This window comes from Hakea prostrata, chromosome 1 (assembly GCF_041222555.1).
Source record: "Hakea prostrata isolate BN-2017 chromosome 1, UWA_Hpros_2, whole genome shotgun sequence".
NCBI lineage: Eukaryota > Viridiplantae > Streptophyta > Magnoliopsida > Proteales > Proteaceae > Hakea > Hakea prostrata.
Genome location: NC_142600.1, coordinates 7,407,337 through 7,421,045, shown reverse-complemented (window position 1 = coordinate 7,421,045; position 13,709 = coordinate 7,407,337). Strand labels below are relative to the sequence as shown.

General features: G+C 39.7%; 2 protein-coding genes across 7 annotated transcripts in view; both read right to left on the bottom strand.

Moving 5' to 3' along the window:
• Positions 1-12: 12 nt before the first annotated feature.
• On the bottom strand, positions 13-4,212 carry LOC149027092 (putative protein phosphatase 2C 38). 4 transcript variants are annotated; one of them, XM_089159153.1, is made up of 5 exons: positions 3,718-4,212; positions 3,034-3,374; positions 1,727-2,094; positions 1,304-1,540; positions 13-1,225 (listed from the first exon to the last, which is right to left on the bottom strand). In XM_089159153.1, exons 2-5 carry the CDS (start codon positions 3,362-3,364, stop codon positions 995-997), a joined length of 1,167 nt encoding a protein of 388 aa, XP_089015279.1. In that variant the 5' UTR covers positions 3,365-3,374; positions 3,718-4,212; the 3' UTR covers positions 13-994. The 4 variants fall into 4 exon arrangements, with proteins under 4 accessions (XP_089015279.1, XP_089015285.1, XP_089015273.1 ...); XM_089159147.1 differs by having other exon boundaries at positions 14-1,225; positions 3,034-3,649; XM_089159159.1 differs by lacking the exon at positions 3,718-4,212 and having other exon boundaries at positions 1,727-2,082; positions 3,034-3,711.
• A 3,563-nt stretch (positions 4,213-7,775) lies between these two features.
• Positions 7,776-13,709, bottom strand: part of NRPC1 (nuclear RNA polymerase C1) — a 66,594-nt gene continuing 60,660 nt past the window's right edge. For all 3 annotated transcript variants that reach the window (XM_089159115.1, XM_089159122.1, XM_089159130.1), the window contains one exon: positions 7,776-8,332. In XM_089159115.1, the coding sequence (XP_089015241.1) occupies positions 8,281-8,332 (52 nt within the window). In that variant the 3' untranslated portion in view covers positions 7,776-8,280. The remainder of the gene's footprint in view (positions 8,333-13,709) is intronic.

The window sequence follows — 13,709 nt, the reverse complement described above, 5'->3', positions numbered from 1 at the left end:
AGCTCTCTCTATTTCTCTCTCTCCCTCCCCTCAACTTACCTATGGGAAAAAAGAGAAGCTTTTAAATGTGATTTTTAAATATTTTGAATCTTAAGCTGAAATAAGGTACTCCAATTTAAGAATTTCATGCCTTTTCAGTATGAATTAATTTAAGAATTTCATGCCTTTTTAGTATGAATTTTTTCAACCAGGATAAGTCGATAAGATTTGTTACTTGCATACAGATAATTTTGCAAAATTGAAACCAAACCTGTTGCTCATTTTTAGGGACTCCTACGATTCTTGTGTGTCATTTTTCCGGTAAATGTAATAAATACTAACCATAACCACAAAGCATTTGACAGGGATTCATAAAGGGCAAATTCAGTGTTGAAGGCTCTTGCACAAACACAGTTAGTGAAGGCGGTTTTGCTACAGTATTACCCCCATAAAAAGTAAAAACCTCTTGTTCTCATTTAAAGAAAACTTCAAAAGGATAAAAACTTAAATGATGAATTTCAAGGATGATTTCGTGCTAAAAACACAATTTTATACGAGATCACCTTGAAGAACTGAAGAACATTTGTCTCCTTCATTAATATCACATTATTTAAGCAACCCTTCCATATGCAGCAAGTGAGTTCTCTCTTATTGTGGTTTTATTGTGAAATAATTAGATGCCTAATTTTCATTGGAATCAACTCACTATTCTTGGTTTGATTCCGGTATCCGAATATCTGATGGCATCGGTTGTTGACATGAATCATTGTAAATTGTAATTTTGATTTAAGATGCTGAGGAAAAACCTGACCTTCATTCTTAATTTTTATGCCCATCCCAACCAATTTTCAAAAAGAAAAAAATTTCTCTCTTGGCATTCCCACCATGCTGTCTTCAGAGAGCTGGATGAAGAACTGCTGTTGAGGGCATCGGTCAGTATACATAAATAAATTTTCCCTTCTTTCTTCTGCAGAGATGGGGAAAAAAGGTTGAAGGAGATGTAGAATTTCTTCGACTAGGGGGTAGCATGTGTAGGCAACCCCCTACATCCTCTTATGGAAACCGGAGGACCACGACATGAGCTCCGGCTAATAAGATGCGGATCCAAAAATAAAACTATAACCGTGATATCATCATGGAAATGTCTTCTCACCCCCCGATCAATCTTTTTCAGGTCTGAATATCTCATTTCTCTTTTTTTGGCCGCTTCTCGGAGTGCAGTTTTAACAAGCCTCCGGGCAATATCCTGCACAAATAAAGTGTCATGAGCACAAGCAGGTGATAGTTTCATCTATGAAGCTAAAGTTAATGGTTCTGAACTCACATTCTGTGGATTGTTATGGACAATGTCAACAGCCTCTTGGTTGCTAAGGTGCTCCCATAGACCATCCGATGCAAATATAAGGAACTGATCTTGAGGGTGGACTTTTTGAACTAATATTGATGGCTCAGCAGTAAGGATTGGTTTGTCAAATGGTTTGGGTAATCTAAACCTTGACAGTAGAGGTTCTTTATTGAACTCTGTCCTTTTCAGATAAGCATCACCAATAGATCTTGAGACCTGCAAGTCAAAAGTGAGTAATCAGAACTATACTTCCATACAAAAGGAGGATTTTTCAGCAAACCTGTTGCAAAGCTGAAGAGAATTTTCCTCATTAAACGTGGAAATAGAGTTAAAAATAACAGAAAATAAACAAAGATGAAAGAAGCAGCGATACTTGGATGAGTTATGGTGCAATGAAAGTACCTGTATAATGCCCTTCACACGCCAAACTTTGTGTTTTAAAGTGACAATTTGTGAGTCATCAGGATGCAACAACTGCAGCTCCTCTCTTACAGATTCGATACTTGCATTATGCTCTGTTGACAATTGAATAGCTCTGACTTCTCTGGTAGCCTTTTCTAATCTCCCTAGTACCACTCGAGAATCTCCAGCATTTGCAATATATAACAATCCGTCGCATATTATTCCAACCAAACAACATGAACCCACCGATGCAATTTGTGGCATGTTTAGCCATTGCTTCTTTACAAGTGATAAGAACTCTTCTTCTGTTGCTAAAAATGCTTTGCTGATAGCATTAGCTGACATCCCTTGATTCTCTGAAATGAATTCTGCATTACAAATTATTCAAAACAGTAACCATAGGCTAGCCATCCACATGCACAAGACATCAATGATACAAGTAAAAGGTGCATAGAATTAGAGTAGCCTTTCATGTTCAACTTGGTTTCTTCACAGACTTTTTGGACCTTGTTACTAGGATCCTATTATTCCATATTAATATAAACCTTCATAGCATGATTAGCAAGAAAAATCAATTTTCTACAATTAGTAGTGAGAGGGAGTGACAAAACAGCCATTGAAATCTATGTGTCTTAGTCTTACACCAGTGTCTTTATACTTCAAACGCCTTATCCATCTTTGTGTGTTTGGTTTGATATGCTTAAACCAAGCCCTTGATTCTAAAAATGCTGTCACCAGGCTCAGGTTTGGAGAAAAAACCAATGAGTGTGGGTTACGTTTCCAGCTATACAGCTGCATTTGCCGGGAGATTAGCTCTTTTGGTTGATTAGTTACTCCAGCTGATCAGACCATGTTCACTGATAAATTAACCAGAAGGTTATCCTATGGAATCACAGCACATTTTCATCAAAACCTAAAGCTGCCACTCCCATCTTGAGTTCTCTGTATAAATGCCTTTCAAGTAATACCAGGCACTTGAATTTGAACATTTGAACCCTTTTTGTTAGAAAAAAAACTTGATTATGTTACTTCACATTTGTGTATATATTCGAATTTGTTGGTCTGGTCTTGAGTCTCTTGTTTCAGATCAATCCTCATCATCAACCTGGTCAGCCAGCAACAACTGGATTCTAACATAAAAAAACTGAGAACTAGAATCTACAGCATATCATTTTTTTTTTTCACAAACTCTGTTCAATTACAAATACGGATATGGATGCATTTAACATGATTAAAAGTGGAAAATTCAACAGAGACCAATTTAACAATCCACAAGCTATCCATAGAGAGTGAGAAAAGAAACATACTTTTGAGATTATGAAAGAGGTGATCGTTTATGAACCGAGAAGCCTCTGGACCTCCATGACCATCATAGATCCCCACGAATGTACCTTGTGGACCTGAACGAAGCGAACTCAATGGCCCTGATTGAAGTTGACACTGATCCTCCAACAAGTTATTGGCTTGAATCACTGCCATTGAGAATTCACCATTAACATGATGACCTGAGTCCTTATACCACATCAACCCATCTGCTCTGCCACTTCCATCTCTGCTCCTACTATACTGCTTAATGACCTCTCCGGAAGACTTCCAACAGGGTGTAATGATCTTCATTTTTTCATATAATGATGTCATCACCTTATATCTTTCACCACCCAGCAATTGAAACGTTCATCAATTTAATATCCAGAATAAGATCAACACCCAATTTCAGTTCCAGCTTCTGCTTTGGTTCCTAACCCATCACCCAATTTCGACCCAAACCCAATTCCAATCGAACTTTACGCCTAGGTATGAGACCCAGACGAGAACTTGCTGAAACTAAATACCAACAAGCACGGCGAAACCCAGACACCATTAACACGTCCAGATCTCCCAGGAAAATGAAATGGGTATGGGCAGAAACCACAGTAGATGAGTCTGGGACAAGAAAGCAACGAATTTTAATACAATTCAGAAGAGTTTAGAAGGATGTTCATCTGACATACCTTGAATCTGGTTACTGGATTTTTGACAGTCCATGTGTGTCATCTTCCGCTGGCAGCCTTATCTGTAAAATCCCATCTGGATTTATCGTGTCCGCCTCTTATGTGAGCGATCGGAAGTGGATGAGTATGAGAAAAGATGAAGATATGGAAAATTTCGTCAGAAAATCCTGAGATTGTTGTATCTTGTTCCGAATGGGGAGATCCCAGAGACAATTCGCAGAGAGAGAACAGTTAGCTGTCCTCTTGTTTTCTGTTTTCTTCTTGAGAAGGGGAATTACCTCAGAAGACCTCTCGTTTCTTTCTTGTTCACCTCTCTTTTCTCATGAGCTTACTTTCCCCCTTTCCTAATCTTTCTCTTCTTTGTTCTTTATTTTATCATTTGTGGTGACCTTTCAAATCCATTGGTTGAGGTTTTGACCTTGACGAGAAACAACCCTTTTTTAGGCACCGTTTTGGCTCCTCTCTCCTAATTCTTGTTTTCTGGTTTGGTGTGACCTGGCCAAAACTCCCTGTAACTGATATCTAATTTGCCACTTTAACATTTATCAAGCACTAAAGAGATCTGTCTGACAGAGACCGGTGACCCAACCTTGATCACTGTGAAGGAATTCAATCTTTTAATCTTTTTGTTAAATTTTGACAGAATAATAAATTGTAAGAACGATTGGACAGGAGAAAAGGTTCTCCCTTAGAATTCTCATGCTTGCATGTTGGTAATAAATTGCTATTTCTTTTTCTTACCTAATAATAGTTTATTAGGTTGCCACTTTGGAATTAAACATGGGCATGCTTGACCTTGAACGTAACTTGGAATGATAATCATTTCATAAATATTAAGACCCATGCACTAATTGTGGCAGCCATGCTTCATGCATGATTTTGAATGAGATCCAGCTGGTCATTATTTTGCAGTAAGACCACAGCCTTATATTGTACTTTATGACTTGAATTTTATTTATCTTGATGAAAAGTTTCAAACATGATTGTGTATGATTCTCCAGAATTTATCTCATAGCAAATAAAAACACTTGGTTCTCCAGAATTTATCTCATAAAAGTAATGTCATCAGGTCTCAGACAGGGAAGGCTAAGGGCCCAGTGGCGTGATGTTCCCTCTGCACTAAAGCATAATGGGTCATTGAAATGGTCGGGGGATTCATTCATTCTTTTCCCCCTTCTTCTAAGACAGCTTCTGTGTTGATGATCAGCCATTGATGATATAGAGAGCAGAAAGAAGCATACCCTACCATATTATCTATCTTTTAATAATCTCTCTCTCTCTAGGTTATGGGAACGATTGTATCGGTATTTATATCGGCATGGACTTGGTTGGTACTAATACTATATCGAAAAGTCATGTCCAATACATAAGGTTCCTACATTTCATAGGGTCTGAGGAGGGTCAAGATGTTATACATCAGGCATGGTTTCAAAACTGAATCATTTTTCTCGCGATTCTTTTTTTTTTGGATCCAAGGTTCATCTAAGCCAGCTTGTGCGCACCACGATTACATTCTCAGGGGAGCTTTTATATAATTAATATAGGCAGGGCTTCGACCCTGGCTCCGAGGGGATTCAAACTCTGACCTCCTATGTGGAAGCGTTGGTCTTTTGCCAACTTATTGAACTCCACGAACACAACGATGTGACACTAATACTTGAAAGTTGAAACCATTGGTGTATCTCGGAATCAGGAACAGTTGTGATCTATTCCACTTCAATCCTAATTCCATGAACCACATGCGTAATTTCCTTGAAGCTCTTCCCCGGAACACTAAAAGGATGACCGATCCACTTATCTCTTTCTCAAAAAGAAACTATTTGATGGGTAATTAAGAAATCCAATTATGTCTTCGAAAATGTGTTTGAGAAATCTCAGGAGGAGAAGAGAAGATAAAGAACCAAAAGGAATTGCTAATAAAATTATGTTGGTGTGAAGAATATAATCTTAGCTCCTTGGTTCATTCTGGATTGGGCTTGATTTCTACGACCAAAACAAAGATGAGAGTGGGCCGCCTTTGAGGATGGGAAGCCACTTTCGATGATCAAGTTAGCCCCGGAAATTCAGAAGAGTTAAAACCAGAGAGAGAGCCCGCCTTAAGCACGATGCTGGAATATGTATATATATTCGATCCCTATCTTGCCAGCTCATTATTGCCTTATGGCCTTTGAATCTGTATCTGATCCAACGAATGGTGGATGATGGAAGAGGTTGTTGAGGTATCCCTAACCCTAACAGAGGCTTCATGAGGAGGCAAGTCAGGTTGTCAGGTGGTTCCGCCGTCGGAATGTCTTGTCGATGAAATGGAAGTTAGTATTGCTTTACTGCTGACGTGACCGTGGCTCACAAATAAATGGACAATCGAGTCGCCAGCTTTGGGCTCGAGAAAGTCCTTGAGTGTATCAGAAGCTTTCCTATCCGTAGTGGGATAATGAGAATCCTTGACTACACCCTCAAAGTTCTATTAAAAAAAAAGAAGACTATATCCTCAAGAGGGTAATTTTCAGGTATAATTTAAATATAAGATAAGACTTTTGCCCCTGACCTCAAGGGGTATTCAAATTATTGACCTCATACCATGGTCTTTTACCATTTATATTGGCATTCTCTATCCCGACTAATAAAGAACTGTGTTCCTTTCACATTCTTATCATCATATGCTTAAGAGAGGGCCCGCTTGTTGTCTATTCTGTTAATGCTCAAAAATGGACTTCCTCCTAAATGCATAATGAAAGGATGTACGGAGGACGCAATCCTCTACTTGCCTGCCGGAGAAAAAAAGACCGAAATATGTTCTAGAATATGACATAGCAAAAGTTGGTGAAGACATAATTCTCCCCCCAACATGTAACACTCAAGTTGATCAATTAATGTTTCAGTTCATAGTTTGGTGCCGGTGTTGATGGTTGTCGAAGTCATTAAAGTTGAAATTAAGTTGAATTAGTTCATGCAGATTCCAACAATCGACCATACTAAAAACCCTAGAATGTCTAAAAATTGACAACCAAGCAGCCCAAAAAACCCTAGAGATCCATCTTGTAAAATTGATTAGCATATAAGAACCGGGTCCGATCTAAATCGATCGATTAGACCAATCCAATTTGTTACGGATCTTGTATAATATTAGGTAAGTAAAACTTCTCTCGTCCTTGGTGTAAATGAGCACAACCACATGGGTATGAAAATGAAGAAGGGATCAGATATTCCCAAGGGACCGTGGGGATGAAGACTCACTCCAGCTTGGATATGGGTTGTAGCCCCACCACTTTGATGAGATACCCATCCAATGGACAGTTGGTAGGAGTTCTGGGTGTGTTTCTAACCATGTAGAGACACTAAGTCCAAGAAAGTCGCCATGACTGATTTGATAATCACCCAAAAAAAAATTGTGGATGATCAAACAATATTTCATATCAATGATTTTTTTTTTCCGACCAATATTTTAAGATGTTCACGTAATAATGGTGTATATTGACTAAATTTCGGTTAGAAAATATACATCTAACCCTTGTTGTGTAGTTGAAAAGCATTAAAAAAGCACCAAGAGGTGCTGTTGATTGTTGAGTGACTGAAATAAAGGATAAAATAGTAAACAAACAATGAAGAACCATTGTTTGGCTTATTTCTGTAAATCAAATTCAACATCAATTTATTTTTATTAACACAGGCTAACTGGCAGATTTGGGATTTTTAAACCTCTGGAATATGAGACTCTGTACAATAGTGGTTAGCGACTCAGAGTAGTTAGAGTACCATACTTTTCTCAACAAACCCATTGACATTTATTTGATTGATGAACCAGACCCAAGAAAAGGCGAAAGGGTAGACTCAGTGCCGAAGGCTTTCTAACAAGTACAGTTAGTGTTTATTTATTTATTTATTTTTTTTTTTGGTTGGGGGGCAGGGACTAACATCATCTTTGTCCCAACAAATATAGTATGCACTGACAAAAAATATTCGAATGCTAGTAAGGGGAGACAGAAAAGATGAAGGAAGAAGATGAAAGGTGTTTTTTTTTTTTTTGGGGGGGGGGGGGGGGGGAGGGTGGCATGCACAAATCGATTTCCATTCATCCTATTTCATCAAAATAAAAAGATGCTACATCAGTATTTAAAGATAAATTATGACCCAAACAACCCCAACCCTCAACTAAATACTCAAGACACAACCCTAAAATATAATAATTCACAAAAGCTCAAATAAACAAATAAAATATTAAATAATCAATTGAAACAATAATCTAACAAGGCCTGGTTCATCTCCATCTGGGTTCCCAAATAGATTTGGGTTGGTCCAAGGCTATGCTGCATCATTACATCTCTGCGCTGACAAATCCAGTACACACTGGCAACAGATACTTCGAATATCGGCCTATCGGTTGCCAGATGGTGTTCTGTCCACTAGAAGATAGTTCCTTCATTCTGCTGCTTTATCACATCAGGAAATTATTGTACTGTACTGAGATTTAAATACCAGGTCAACACAAATAACTTGCCTGCATTTATTCCACACTTCAGAGATGACATAGCATCAAGGGATGATCTCAGTCTGGCATATTTGAACTTAGGATAAAATTGGATCTAACCCATAGTTAAGTTTTGGAACCTGCTGAACCCTGCTGACAATGAAATTACAGATAATGTTCAAATCCTTCAAATAACCATTGGAAGAAAACATATCTTAATGGAAATGAGTAGTTCAGCAACCAACGATACTCCCAACAGTTGAAGACAACAAATTGATCACAAGAGCCTCTTGCAGAATATTGCTGCTAAAAACCTAAAATAAGATACCACGACTGTTTTCTATATTAAGCTAAAACCTAGTAATGTACCAAGAATGCATAAAACATTTTCACATGAGAGGGAATAGAACACCCTGGCCATTCAGAACCCTGACCCAAAATATAAGGACAAAATTGAAGAGCTGAACAATGTTGTATTAGACTGAATATAACGCAACAAAGAAGCAACAAATGAACAAAGGTGTAGCTTAGTGAGGATGTTGACATGGATTAGAGTAAAGAATGGAAAGGCTAGACGATTTAAGAATGGCCAAAACAAGAGAATAGTTGGAGGAGGCTCATTTGTAGTTGAGGTCGACCGCATGCAGTGGATCAATATATCACAGGGCAAAGGCAAAACCCAAGCAGTAGACTAACTATGATGACGAAAGTGGAAATGGATAGCCTATGCTTGACAACTAACACAATATTACCAGGAAAAGCTAGATGACCTAAGAATCGCCAAAACAAGAGACTAGTTGAAGGAGGTTCATTTGTAGTTGAGGTCGACTGCATGCAGCGGAGCAATATATTACAGGGTAAAAGGAAAATCCAAGCAGTAGACTATGATGAGGGAAGTGATGAGAGTGGATAGGAATAGCCTATGCTTGACAACTAACACAACATCATCAGGAAAAGGCTTAGGTGGCTGAGTTATATACTTGATTTATCTATGGCTAGGGGTCATTTTATATCTATAACTGTCAAATTAAGAGGACATTGCCCACATGCACCGATGGAGGCCAATGGCGTTCTTCTTCGTATTTGTAAAATCACCTCAATTCATAGAGAGTAAGGAGAAGGATAAATGCAGGTTTGATTTTCTTTCTTTCAGGTGAATTAACCAAATTAATTGAAAGGAAGCAAGCTACGACTCCTCCAAAAGGAGGAGACAAAAAGAACTCAAGAATTCTTGCCTCAAACTGGGGAACCCAAAACCAAAAAGTAGGGAGTGTTGATCCCCAGGTTGATTGGATACGCTGTTCCCGGAGGAGCCTGTACAATGTCGAAGGGGGGGGGGTGAAGATAGCAGCTTCCCATTTGACTTCAAAAGAAATGGAACCCACATCTGACGAAGTGGTCGTTGGTGGTCTGTATCTGATGTTCTGCTCCATACAGTTATGGTTTTTAGTGGCACTGAAAGCTTTCCAACAAGATCGTTGAGCTAAGGCCAGCACTTTGCAAGAACACCTTTCTAGATAGATGCAGCTAGACAGATGGCTGTTGTCTTCAACAGCACTCCAGCAGAGACTGCAGTGAGGAGACATTCATATGCTGGCGACAAAGGAAAAGATTTAGTAGGGTGGCAATTTGAGAAGACATGCTAGGCTGTGAAGTTATGGCGGGGTATATATATAAACAATAGATTAAATACTGGAAGGGAAAAATGCTTCGAAGATGAACCTGTTTCCATGCAATAGTCAAGAATTCTTGACGGTATTGAGCTGGAACCACCTGTTTCCATGATATAAGTGGTTATCTCGTGTGGAAATCTTCCTCAGGCTCTTCCTTTTTGTTCTCTAGGTGAGTTGCTTTCCTTACCAAAAAAGGCAGACTCATCAGTAGGCTAACAACTAAGGACCTAGCTCAACACTTTTCTGTCCATCTTTAAAGAGTGGAAGGGGTCCCCGTCCAAGCATCATAGCATGCATACACAGAGAAAGTGACTTGGATGGGCGAAGGGCAGCAGGGGAGGTGGCAGCCTACCGGTCCATGGTGGAGAGTGGAGTGCAAAAGCCTTCTGACTTAGGACCCAAAATAGGTAGCCGAGCGATCTGATGCAGAGGCAGCAATCCCAGCAATAGGAGAAATGGGCCAGGCCAAAACCACAATGTGATCTTTATCTCAACGAATCCTGTGCGTCTCCGCACTGGTTGTAAGACCATTATTGTTTTCCCTTTGCACTCAAATGTCTTTGCACCACGAGGCAGCTCCGTCCTTCAAGATGGACCCTTCCTTTCGGTCCACCTTTGACCTTCCCCAACCGCCAACCCTGGTTCATCAAACACTCTACTCCTATGTTGAATCTTGTCTATCTCTTGCCCCTTACTCTACCTGCCCCAACCACCCCTGTCTCACCTCTTTTGGTTTTGATGTTATAAAAAACATTTGTCCTTTCATTCAATATCTCTTTCCTCATCAGCTTTGTCTAAGATGGATCTTCCTGCCTGCATCCTTCCAATAGTGTAGCAGCCCCACTCACTAGGAGGGGAGCGAAACAACTGTTCAATTCAATACATGGGAGATGTCATCCAACACTATTCTATCGAGTTGGGCCCCTGTGACCGGCACCGGACTAGTTCTACTTAAGAGTTAAATTATAAATTTTGTTCCACTTTGATGGAGATTTGTAGCATCATCAAGTAAATACAGATTGAGATCGTAGAAACATGAGCTTGTGATATAGCTACACCTAATTCTGGACCGGTTAATGCAAGAACTATAAATAAAGGATCAGGATCTCCTATGAAATATAAAATATCATTCATACATAGCATAGTCCAAGCGGACCCACTTAAAATCTTTACTGAACTATAAGTCAATAAAGATTGAGGAGATTGACTAAGGAATATTAGGAGCTCCATTGCAAAATTCGGTCCTAGCCATTAATAAAGTGATGGGAATGACGAAACTTGTGATCCTATCTCCTGGTAGTATCCATATAACCTAGAATCAGATCTTTATTATCTAAACGAACCCGAAACATACCATTGGGAAGTGATTCAGTAATTAAGAGAGTACCCTACAAAAGGAACCTTTCCCTCCTCAGCCATTTCGAGTTAAGATGTGAACGGGTGTGAAGTGGGAGAGATCCAATGAGTCTTCATACGGCAATTGTCATTGTTTATGGACCCGAACATAGGTGATCTATCCATGACTAGGATGAAGCTTGAGTGAAACGAAGTGGAGGTCCGAACTGACTGATGTTGAAGAATCAGTGGATGGCCCACTTTTTTTTTTTGGCTGAATAAATAATTAAAATAAGGCAACAAGCAACACAAAAGGAGAAGCATACAAAGGAACAGAAACGGGGGGGGGGGAGGGAGCACGAAGCTCAAGAGGGGGAAATAAAAGAGGAACTGAGACCCCAGAAACTAACAATAAACCTATTTTTGGGGTTGTCAATAATAGGGGGATGGGGGAGAGAAAGCAATCTAGAAGAAATATCAAAATAGATGGCTATCCAAATCGAGTCTAAAGAACGAGATTTGGAAGTCCTTTTGAGGTTACGCTCCCATCAAATGTGATGGATGGTGGCACAAAAAACTAGCTTGCCAATGCTATCGCAGATGGAGTGACCGGGAAAGTTCCTCAAGATCCAAGTACAATCATGAACAAAGCTATTTAGAGAGGGAAGGGGAGGAAACAAAGTTTTTCTATTAAGTGAGGAAAGTTGGAAGCGATGGCCCCCTACGACAATGCTTTCTTTGTTGTAAACTCTTAAACTAAAAAGCCCTACTAGTGGTGAATCAGAGCTCGATTAGGAGTCAACACACAAAGATTTAAGGTCATTTCCTCAAATTGCTCTCCACTTCTAAGTTCATAGCCTTTGTGGTAGCTTCATCAATGTTAACTACCAAATAAAATGGTTAGTGGGAGAAGTCGTAGCAGTGGCCATTTCCTTTAGTCCATCAAACTAGTCCTACATCCGCAAACAATTCATTACGATAGCATAATGTCTAGTGGTCGATTCATTCTAAGTCTTCAATTTGCACGCACACAGACTGGAAGATCTCAGTTGTCTTGGACTGGACAAGTACGTAAATATCTTCATAGGACCGAGAAGGGAATCTCAATCGATCTTTTCTAGGATTCCTTATCACGCCACACACGAAGATCTTTCCATTAATAGAGTTGAGGGCCGAGAGAGGACCTTTTTGGACATATAATTCAGCTCAAGGGTGGAGTTACGGGAATAGCCATCGGATGGAAAACAACTGAATGACTACTCAAATGCGCTTTAAAGGATGTTACGTTCCTGCCTTTCGAGTGAGAGGCAAACACTTCACTCCATAAGCAACTCTAAAAAAAGATAGCTATTCAGCAAAATTTTTTTTTTTTGTTTCAATGGAATAATTTGTTACTGCATCCCCAAGAGTTAGGGCCACTTTTCATAGGTCAATGGAATCTTTACACCCAAAACCCCGAATCTAGTAGTCATTTATTTGGTACCTCCCAAGGAGTGCGGACAATAATCATCTTGTAGGAAATTTCTAACAATCACCAATGGGCTTCCTTTATATCAAGCCAACAAGTCCCATTTTTTACTAGCTCGCATATCCTGGTTCTCAAAATCCCCCGCCTGCGGACTCATTCAAGACTGAGTTACATACCGAACTAGTCTTGTACTTGGATTGGGGGGGGGGGGTTCAATCCCCCACCCCTTTTTTCGCAGATGGTGCCAATCACACATACTACCATCACAAGAAATCTCTACAAGTGGAAAAGGAGAAGCTCGAATGGGAGCAAAGGTTGGGTCAGTTTTGGGAGAATCCGCCTGCTCTCGAAACGGAGGCCGTAGGAAGAGCAATGTAATGGATTTGAGACTGGATTCACACTCTCCCAGGTCAATGCGGAGAAAGAATAAGGTAAAGTATTTGCCATATCTCGTCGTTGCATCCGTCTCCAGGTGTGACAATATTTGAACACTCGATTGTGCCGAGAGAGATTAGAGGTAATCAGAGTTGTAATTGTATGCACATGTAAAGAACTCAAGCGTGACAATGGTATGATAATACGATATGATGATAATGCAGCAGTTGTCATTGATTAAGAAGGAAATCCCACTGGTTTAGGTACAAGATACTATCATTACCGCCTTGACAATTAGACATCCAACCGGTAATCGCAACGACCCAATTGCAAGAGTGGCGCGGCAAGAGTCATTGGTTCAAATCCAATAGTATGTATAACTTATTAGATACCGCTTCTGGTATCTAATAAGTTTTTCTACCCACCCTTTTATTGTATTGATTTTTTATCCTAGTTGAACCCCTTTATTTCTGTATGAATCTCTGACCGCGTGGAATCTCCATAGCCAATTTTCCATTTTTTTATTTCACATGATCTAGGGACTTCCATAATGTTGGTGGAATAAACAAACTGGCCCTTTTTCTTGTTTTTATTTGGGGGGGGGGGAGAGGGATAGAGGGACTTGAACCCTCACGATTTAAAAAGTCGACGGACTTTCCTCTTACTAGAAAGTTTC